The 9,562-nt window shown below is 37.0% G+C and overlaps 2 protein-coding genes across 2 annotated transcripts; one reads left to right on the plus strand and one right to left on the minus strand.

Moving 5' to 3' along the window:
* The first annotated feature begins 741 nt into the window (after positions 1–741).
* On the plus strand, positions 742–3,381 carry LOC125193037 (PAP-specific phosphatase HAL2-like). The gene is made up of 3 exons (XM_048090740.1): positions 742–1,204; positions 2,126–2,813; positions 2,932–3,381. Exons 1-3 carry the CDS (start codon positions 856–858, stop codon positions 3,233–3,235), a joined length of 1,341 nt encoding a protein of 446 aa, XP_047946697.1. The 5' UTR covers positions 742–855; the 3' UTR covers positions 3,236–3,381.
* A 38-nt stretch (positions 3,382–3,419) lies between these two features.
* On the minus strand, positions 3,420–8,239 carry LOC125193040 (secretory carrier-associated membrane protein 2-like). The gene is made up of 13 exons (XM_048090745.1): positions 8,022–8,239; positions 7,500–7,559; positions 6,645–6,758; positions 6,471–6,533; positions 5,658–5,691; positions 5,460–5,582; positions 4,743–4,805; positions 4,562–4,655; positions 4,403–4,448; positions 4,253–4,320; positions 3,998–4,046; positions 3,823–3,888; positions 3,420–3,740 (listed from the first exon to the last, which is right to left on the minus strand). Exons 1-13 carry the CDS (start codon positions 8,076–8,078, stop codon positions 3,654–3,656), a joined length of 924 nt encoding a protein of 307 aa, XP_047946702.1. The 5' UTR covers positions 8,079–8,239; the 3' UTR covers positions 3,420–3,653.
* Positions 8,240–9,562: the final 1,323 nt, after the last annotated feature.

A 9,562-nucleotide genomic window follows, 5' to 3' on the forward strand; every position in this document is an offset into this window, starting at 1 on the left:
TTTGGGCTTATATCTAAAATGAGTATTTTGGATAGATATATCAACTTGTATCCAATAATGGGAAGTGGGAAGTCCATTTTAATAAAAGAAAGTCCATATTATTAAGCAAGATTATAACCCCAAAAATGTTACTCAAGAAGGAAAAGGAAAAAATGTATAGAAATAGAAAATATTAAAGAAGTGGTGAATGTAAACTTTAAAAAAATGCAATTATTATTGTATATCTCGACCACTAAGCTAAAAACATCATGTGGAAAAGTAAAAGATTAAATTTGAAATAAGATGAGTGAACATATAGACAACTAAATTTTCTTCAGTAGTCCATAAAAGAGTGCAAAATTGATCTCTTGTATTAATAAAAGTAGGTTATACGTTTCATAACTCTTTTTACTCATTTTCTTTATATTCATAAAACTTAGAGTTAAATCAAAGTAGAATTATTATTGGTGGTCATAGTACTGCGTAACTAACTACTCAATATAAATCCAACAACTAATTCACAATTACTATAATTCAGCTTCTAAAATTGAGCAATTAAACCCCATTTATATACTTATCATACAACTATAGCTTATCATAAATTACAAGATATTTTAATACACGATTATAATCCAGCTTTCATTGCAAATATCGATAATTCTAGATATTTTTCTTAATTAACCAATAATATAGGATAAATTTGTGTTCCGAAAATTACTTGGCACATGAAAATCGCGGTGGTTTAAACAATTATGTGAAAATTATTAGCAGCAAATAGAAAAGCCGACGCACTCGTGTGCTTTTGTTGCCTCCCAAATTTTGTCATCATTCTCTGAAATTCCATCAAAAATCCAATCTTTCCATCCATCATTTAAAATGCCCATTTCTTCCCCGAATTCAGCCGCCAAAATTCGCCTCCCGCGCCCACTGCTTCCTCCCTACAGAAATTCTCCTTCAATTCTCCATCAACACCTCCTTCCCAAGCTACAAATCCACCCCTTTCCCCGCCTCCGCTGCGGCCACACGCTCAATTCCGCCACGGCCCAGAATTGCAACGTGGAATTCGAGTCCATGGACTTGGAGAAATACGCGCGGGAGCTGGAGGTGGCAGTCAAGGCAGTGCACATGGCGTCTTTGCTCTGCCGCAGAGTTCAACAGACCTTGATTTTCCAAAGCAATGTCAATGTTCAGTCTAAAGACGACGATTCTCCGGTCACTGTCGCCGGTATGAAATGAGACGTTCTCGAATTTTCTTTAACTAGTGAAAAATGGGATCTTTTTTGTTTTTTTTTTATTGATATTATATCAATATTTTAATTGTGGTTGGATGTTTTAGGCTATCTTGAGATGGAGTGGTGCTTGGCTGAGCAAGTGGGCTTTGCTTTTAGTGATTTGTATGATTGGTTGATCGTGGACGTGTGATTTGATTAATATCTGCCATAAAATATTGGTCAAGAATGTTTCTTTGTTTTGACTTTGAAAGTTTTGTGGATTTGTTGAAATGCTTTCTGTGATCAGCAGCATTAATTTTTTTTTTATAATGCATGATCTTTAATTAAGTGTAAACTAGTAGTTGTATATTGGTTTTGAAGCTGGTATATAGTTGTCTTGACCTCATATTTGAGCTGAATTTGGAGATACGTAGTGATGTGGAACAGCAAGTGAACTCTATGTTATATGCATATACTCATAGAAGGATTTACAGAGAGCTTGTTTACTCAGCCAGTAGCTTAAACATCTTCTGTCATTTGTATCGAGATTATGTATCGTGAAGACTGTTCGTTTGTAGTCACTGGATGTAGGTGCAGATATTGAATTGTTTATATCAAAAGGATGTGATAATTTGTAAATATTTCCAAGAATTATGTTATTTGAATGCTTGCTGAAAGATCTAAACAAGAATGCATTCTTGGGGAGGTGTGGTTTGATTTACTGATTATGACATAAAGTCTGATAGGTAATCTTTAACTGCCAAACAGTTCCAGTTGGGAGATTATGTAGTCTTGCTTTCAGAAAACATTTGCTTTTGCTTCTTTTTTGGCACGAGAAAACGAAAGAACTAGAAGTTTTTACAACCCTGAGATGTGTGTGTGTGCGTGTGACATAGGTCGGAGTGGCTAATGCTCCAATTGCTACTTCTAAGCAGATTGGAGTGTTCAAGCAACCGTGAGCTGGGTGTTGTCTGAGGCATTTGGGAGTGAAAACGTATCCATTGTAGCTGAAGAAGACGTTGAAACACTGTCGAGGTGTGATTCTGTTGGCTTACTAGATGCTGTTGCAAAAACTGTTAACGACAGCCTAGCTGAGGCGCCTAGTTTTGGGATTCGACCACCGGCTGCTCCTCTAAACACATCTGAGGTTCTTGAGGCCATCAGTAGGTGCAACTCGCCTGGCGGGCCCACAGGGAGATTCTGGGTTCTGGACCCTGTTGACGGTACGTTAGGTTTTGTACGTGGCGATCAGTATGCAATTGCTCTTGCCTTGATAGAGGATGGTGAGCCTGTGCTTGGGGTTCTCGGGTGCCCTAATTACCCGATGAAGAAAGAATGGCTGAGTTACCAAAACGGCTACCAAAGAATCGTATCTAGATTGGCGTCGCCATCATCAACGTCGTGGGATAGAGGATGTGTGATTTATGCAAAGAAAGAGAGTGGTGGAGCCTGGATGCAGCCATTGCTTGAGAAAGAGAAGAAGTTTGTCTGGCCAAACTCTGCAAGAGAGATCAAAGTCTCGACCATCAACAACCCGGCACTGGCCACGTTCTGTGAGCCCGTTGAGAAAGCAAATTCGAGTCATTCCTTCACCGCAGGGCTAGCTCATAGTGTTGGGCTCAGGTAAAGTTCTCCCCTTATTCACCCTACTCTTTCTTCCCGTTGTTTTAACTTTCACGCCTGCGTTTATGCTTCCGAGTTATACCATGCGGGATAAGCTTCATGCGCATACTTGTTGCAGGAACGAGCCACTACGGGTGTACTCTATGGTGAAGTACGCAGCCATAGCACGAGGAGACGCTGAGATATTCATGAAGTTCGCTCGAGCTGGTTACAAGGAGAAGATATGGGACCACGCAGCCGGTGTCGTCATCATTCAAGAAGCCGGCGGGGTCGTGACGGACGCCGGAGGCCATCCTCTTTGCTTCTCGAGAGGGATGTACTTAGAAGGTCTTGATCGTGGCATAATTGCTTCTTCTGGAGCTACATTACATGAGAAGATTATCAGAGCTGTTGATGCTAGCTGGAACTCTTCTAGTCTTTAATTCCACACTACATATCCATTATTATTCAAGGCATACTATACATACAGACCTAATATATATAAATATTGTTAAAAGTACTCTCTCTCTCTCTCTCATTTAAGAATAATTCAGTACTGTAAATTTGTGGTCTACGAACTAGTTGTGTATGTTTCTTTGTGTTGGTGATTACCGTATAAAAGAGAGCTAACAAAAGTGAAATTAATTGTATTCATAAGCTGGAATAGAAATGCCAAACAATGAATTTTACAAACAATCTATGAATCAACAAACTCAGTTAGCAGTTTCTATATCCATTTTTTTGTTTTTAATATTTCCTAGTGTCTCTCCTTCAAAAAGTCTCCTCAACAACAATATTTGAATGCCATAAATTTCAAAATATGATTTACATATGTTCATCTATGAAGTGGCTCTCGAGGTATTAGATTGCTGCTCTCAAGGCTCCCCTCGCTGCCTCGCGCTTCATCTCTGCAGCTTTGCCACTGCCTCGGAAATACATGTATACTTGCTGTGAAATGAGAGAAGCATTGTTGTTAGATAGGTGACAGCCATTCAATCTTTTCCATAAGAAAGCGATTTCGCACTCGTACCTGTATGACCCAGATGCTGAGAACTGACTCGAGGCAGAAAAGCCCGAATCCAATGAAGTAGAAAATCTGTGTAACAAGAACGATACTAAACCAGTAAGTAACAATGCATTCTCTAGCTGATAAATCAAGCTCTGAGCAGCATATAATTTGAGAATAATACTATAAGCCAACTTACCCCAACTAGCACGTGGTCACCCATAAGATCAATCGCTGGGAGGATACCTCTGCAGAAACAACATTGAGGGAACTCAGTTAAAACTGATAAACAATGAAGAGGAGTTTTCAACTGAATCTCAAACATTTGTCAACAGATGGGGTGGTTGGATAAGACGAAAAATAAGACACCGAACAACAAAACCCATTTGGGCTCATTGAAAAAGAAAAATTTAACAGATATTACGCAGATTATAACAAGTTAAGCCAGACTCACGTTAGCGATTTTCCTCTGAAAACGACAGGAGGTGCAACTGCAGCAAAAATGCAGAAGCCAATGTGCAGCTGTAAACACAATAAATCAAACATTATCATACGCTCACTAGAAGATGGAAACCCATTTCTGGATACAATAAAATCAACATACCATGTAAAGCATGAAAAACCACCCAAACTTCATAGCACTTTCAGTCCTGTAAAATAATGTAGGTACAGTCAAACGTTATGTAGAACAGTAGATGCTAGCAATGAATCTATCCCCAAGGCCTCAAAATTAAAGAAAATTTGAAAGAACAAGGTCACCAACCTAAATGCACGGTAAAGTGGTCGATACCATAAAACATATGCTCCTGGAACCCCAGATATGAAGTATATAATAGCAAGAAACCAGATCTTTGCATCTAGTGGACATACAGTTCCGGTCAGGAAACCATTTAAAATATAGTACATGTTAACCGAAAGACTTAACGGGTTCATATAAAACTAACCTCCCAGTTTAATCCAAGCAGTAGTTACAGCTATAACGTTCCAGAGAAGGGCAAAACAGAGTCCTGATTTCCACCAGTAAAAATATCATTAGCAGCATACAACGTTGACCCCAATAATTCAAAATAGAGGAAAGCATCCCAAGAAGTAAGAATAATAGGCAAAGAAATGAAGGATACCTAAGGTTTGTGCCTAGTGCCAAGAAAAAGTGAACAATTTAGCCGCATGTAATATAACCTTTTGAGAGTGAGGTCATGTAAGATTTTATTGCATGGAAACAATTTGGTAAATCCAATTTACTTGAAAGAGCACATATATTTGCACAATTCAAAAGGTACTCTTCCAAAAACTATAAGTCATTGGCAGCCAAAATTAATTATTGACTTCATTCATGCATGAGAAAAAAACAAAACAAGTTAACGTTAGGAGTACCATATATGCCCAACTACTCACAATATATGTGCCAATTTTGCATAACACAATTTTCTGGAGCTTCACTTCAAGGTGTATGATATGGTCAGCTATCTTACAGCGACTAAAGATGCTATTTACTAAGTCCGGATCATGGAAAAGAGATAAAATGCTACTACAAGTTAAAGTAACCACCATTTCCACACTGAAAAAATAGATATTGATCCAAAGTAAGTAATACACTTTAGATAGCAGAACTTCACTAACAATATAATCACAAAACTTCATATGAGTAAAATTTTACATACCCAACAAGGTTGTAAATGCAACATATTGCAGCTTCTGCAAATGAATCGGTATTTCATTGGCAATGTCATGATGAATGATGGGGAAGAATGGAGGCCAGTTTTTCTCCTCAAGAACAATACCAGCTGAAAAGAAAAAAAGACTTCAGTGGGGTGTTCAGATATGGTAATAAGAAAATCCAAAATGAGAATATAAACCACCTCGTGAGGCAGCCTCTTCTTTCCGCCTAACTTCCTACAGAGCATCATCAGAAATTGTAAAAAAAAATTCAGTAAAAAGAATATAAGATTGTGTGCATTACAACTATAGCAGGAAACATTATCCTTACCCTTAAATTTTACCAGTTGTAACAAGCAAAATAATTGTATTACTAAATTTGTAGAATATTTCATACAAATGACTCAAATAGGCAAAAGGAAAAAGAAATCATAAGGAAGTTTTTAGGAAACTAGGGATCATTTGGACTGATTTTGAGTCTTTGGTTTCAGAAGAAAAGGTGAGAGTCAATGAATTAGAATATGAAGAATTTTTTCCTTGGAAGACAACCAAACATAGTCCTATTGAGATGCTTTTCTCACTGATTAAATAGTACTAAAACTACAAACAAACTTCAGCAAAAAAATACTTCCTCCGTCCACAAAAATAGAGCAATTGGTGTATGGCACGGGTTTTAATGTAGAATTGGTAAAGTAAAAGAGAAGGGAAAAAAGTAAGAGAGAAGGAGAAAAAGTAAGTGAGAAGTAGTGTTAGTGGAATGATGTGTAGGGTAATTATTTGTTGAAAACTTTCTATAAATGAATGTGCTCTATTTTTTGTGGACGGTCAAAAATGGTAAATGTGCTCTATTTTTTGTGGACGGATGGAGTATTTAGATTTGTTCGCAGCTGCTCCTCCAAGAATTAATAGCCAGGAAGAGGCAGTTACATTCAAGAATGTCAAAACCGACATCATGAATGTTGCCTCACCAAGAAAAAACAATAATACCGAGATTGTGAATAATCATCCACAAGTACCTGTTCCCTTCTCTTGAGTTCAGATTCCTTGGCCTGCAGCTCTCTCTCTTTCTTTTTCAGGTCCTAAATTCAAATTCAAAAAGGTACTATTTTATTAGAGGCCGTAGAGCCATTCCAATGAGGAAAAAAACCATTGCATGCTGTCATGTTTAAAAATTACTAAAAGGCACATACAGTAGCACCATCAAGAGGAATATCAACTGATGCAGTAGGATTGTAGAAATCGGCAGGCTCTGGTGGGAGGGGTGAGAGCCTTGAGTTTACAGCAGGTGGAACACTTCCAGTAGTCTGAAAAAAAAAATCACATGAACTCAATTAAAAAAACAATTCAACCTGAACAGATATGTTATCCAATTTATGTTGGTGAGTATAAAATTGCTAGTTTATGTGGGACCAATTATGCTTCTACTACACAATATGTCTACGACATAATCTAACATTTCAACCACCACATTGGAAATCTTACTGGTATGGAAGTTATTAGAAATGGGCCACTCACCCCCTTTAAAGGTCTCATACGGAGAGAAGATTATATATTAGATAGGATTATCACTAAGTCGATGTGGACAAGATTTAGAAATCTTAACACCCCCCCGAACGTGTGGGCTGGAATGAACATCGGACTTCCACACATATTAACAGAACACATTAGATCGCAAAAAAACGACTGGAGATGTTTGAACACAGGAAACAGGCCTCTAAAATCTTCCTCAAATATGTAGGCTGTATTTATTTCATGATAACTCACAACTCTAGCTATTAAAAACTGAAATCAAATTGGCTTTATTCTTTCATGCGTAGAAAGAGCATTTTCATTGTCACCAATTCCTTTTTACTATTCAACACAGCCATTGTTGCAACCCCCAGCCCTAGCCATCTACAAGGAAAAAGGGTGATGCCCTAAAATAAAGTTCACAAAATACTTACAGAACAAATCACTATAAGAACTCTTCATTCTAGTGGTGTGATTTAAATTGCAGGAGAACTCTACGGCTCTCCTTAAAAGGGAAGAGAATTAACAAAACTAACAGTATAAAATGAGCCTCCACTAAATTTTGGTTGTCCTGATGCCTTCCCTCTCCCTCCATCCTGCATATAAGAAGATACACATGTTAATTCTATAAAGTAAATATATAAGTTACAAACATGCTAAAGAAATTAAGATCATACTTAAAAATAAGCATGTAAACACTTTCTAATAGGTACGATGTTTATTAAGTATTCAGAAGACTGGATGAAACATGTCCATATTGTTTAAACTTAGATATTGCACAAGTTAACTGCCCTAGTAGCATAACCTAACTACATTTTCACAAGATCCATCGATTAATTCGATAGAAATACACATACAAAACCCTGAAACGAACAATTACTAGATCAGAACACATAGTCAATCTAAGTCAAATCATCCTCAAAACCCTATCTTCAGATTCAAATTCTTCATATCAAGAGCACACAGAACTACATTCCCAAACAATTAAAAGCCAAAAAAAAAACGCTACTTCCATCAAACATTGAACGATTGACACCAGATAAAGAGGAAACACTTACAGCAAATGGATTGACTTCTTCTTCCTCAAATGGATTCTCATGGTAACGGCCTGCCATCTCCTTATTGACTGAATTCTTCAACTAAATCCACTAATTCGCAGATTTCGTAGATCTGAATAGTGCAACTCCAACAACGAAAATAAAAAAATTAATCGTAGCTTAGGATGGAAGAATAATACTGTAGAGGATTGAAGCGGTTGAAAAGGAGTCTAGGGTGTGGGGGGCTCTGTCAGCAGTCAGCGACAGCGTGTACGCTTTTAGATTAAAAAATTATTTTTCTTGGAATTACTTGTGTATAATCACCCTATATTAAATTGATAACAAAGGTCGTGTTATGATAGACTTAAACCGCATTTATCTTACACATTACCATTTGATCAACTGACACACTTGCATACTTATTCAAATCGGATAAACAGAATATGGATATTTACTCTTAAAATTGAAAAAACAAATTCTACAAACAATTCTTCCGAAGTGGAAAAGTATTTTTTTCACATTTTGTTGGTCAAGGGTGCTTGGGGTATAATATCATTTTGTCATTTCTTCACAAACTCTTGTTTTGTAGGAATAATACCTACTTAAGGAGATCAAGTTTAAATTTGTAACATCGTGTAACTGATGATGACATTTAGAGGACAAAAAGGCTCGTTCAAAGAGATAGATATGGAGTATCTCAGTATGTATACAGAATAGGAGTACTATGTTTCTGGCCTTAATTAGCAATTAAATTGCGCTTCATCATCATATTTATATTTATGTAGTTGATCCTGTACTTGTTTCCACCAAGACAAAGCGTTTCATTTGCTTATTCAGGATTCTGTGTGAAGCCAAAGAATCTCTCAACTTCAACAATTTATTATAGGAAAACCTCTACAATGAAGTTTCTATTGAAGAAGGGAAGGTCGTCTAACTCCATGTGAAACTCATCATGCATCTACGATTGTGGTTAGCTGTAAAGACACTTCATCTGATGAATAATCGTCATGGGTCTGTCTCACGATGATTTGATCGGAATCGCAACCATTTCTCATGTGCCCTTCTCCGCTTTTGTGGGATTTCCATGATATTCCTCTATTTGGCTTTCAGAGTGTTGCATCTCCATGGGCAGTTATCTTCATGTTGTTTGCCGTTAGCCATTGTCGAGGTAAAACTTTGGCTCTTGAAATTAACTAACATTGGACGATAAACGTACAAGACAAGCGCTCTTCGATACAAAGGAAATGTTTTTACAAACTTCCAATATTATGTCTGAAAAAAAGTTATCCAACTATTTATAGACATGAAACATACTTATCTTACTTGGAAAATGATTAAAATCCTAAAAAAATGCTATAATTGCATAATATCTAAAAATACCTTTTGTTTCAGAGGATGAGGTTGAATATACAATTCAAGTTGTCACGAGTCATGACACTAGGTAGTGGAAAAAGCAAGCCAAATTTGTGGATTCATTAACCAAGGAGAATGATGGATTGAAATATCGGTAGATAGGTTGGTGATTACATTGGCAAACAAAGATGTCGAGTTGAGTGTTGTAA

Source organism: Salvia hispanica, chromosome 6 (genome assembly GCF_023119035.1).
Source record: "Salvia hispanica cultivar TCC Black 2014 chromosome 6, UniMelb_Shisp_WGS_1.0, whole genome shotgun sequence".
Lineage (NCBI taxonomy): Eukaryota > Viridiplantae > Streptophyta > Magnoliopsida > Lamiales > Lamiaceae > Salvia > Salvia hispanica.

Bases quoted from the DNA above. Each gene is read 5' to 3' on its own strand.
- LOC125193037 (XM_048090740.1), top strand. From the start codon at position 856: ATGCCCATTTCTTCCCCGAATTCAGCCGCCAAAATTCGCCTCCCGCGC. The intron at 1,205-2,125 runs GTATGAAATGAG...ACTTCTAAGCAG, and splicing joins TTCTCCGGTCACTGTCGCCG to ATTGGAGTGTTCAAGCAACC. The intron at 2,814-2,931 runs GTAAAGTTCTCC...TACTTGTTGCAG, and splicing joins GCTCATAGTGTTGGGCTCAG to GAACGAGCCACTACGGGTGT.
- LOC125193040 (XM_048090745.1), bottom strand. From the start codon at position 8,078: ATGGCAGGCCGTTACCATGAGAATCCATTTGAGGAAGAAGAAGTCAAT. The intron at 7,560-8,021 runs GTAAGTGTTTCC...TCTTATATGCAG, and splicing joins AAGAAGTCAATCCATTTGCT to GATGGAGGGAGAGGGAAGGC. The intron at 4,656-4,742 runs GTTAGTTTTATA...TATGTCCACTAG, and splicing joins TGCTTGGATTAAACTGGGAG to ATGCAAAGATCTGGTTTCTT.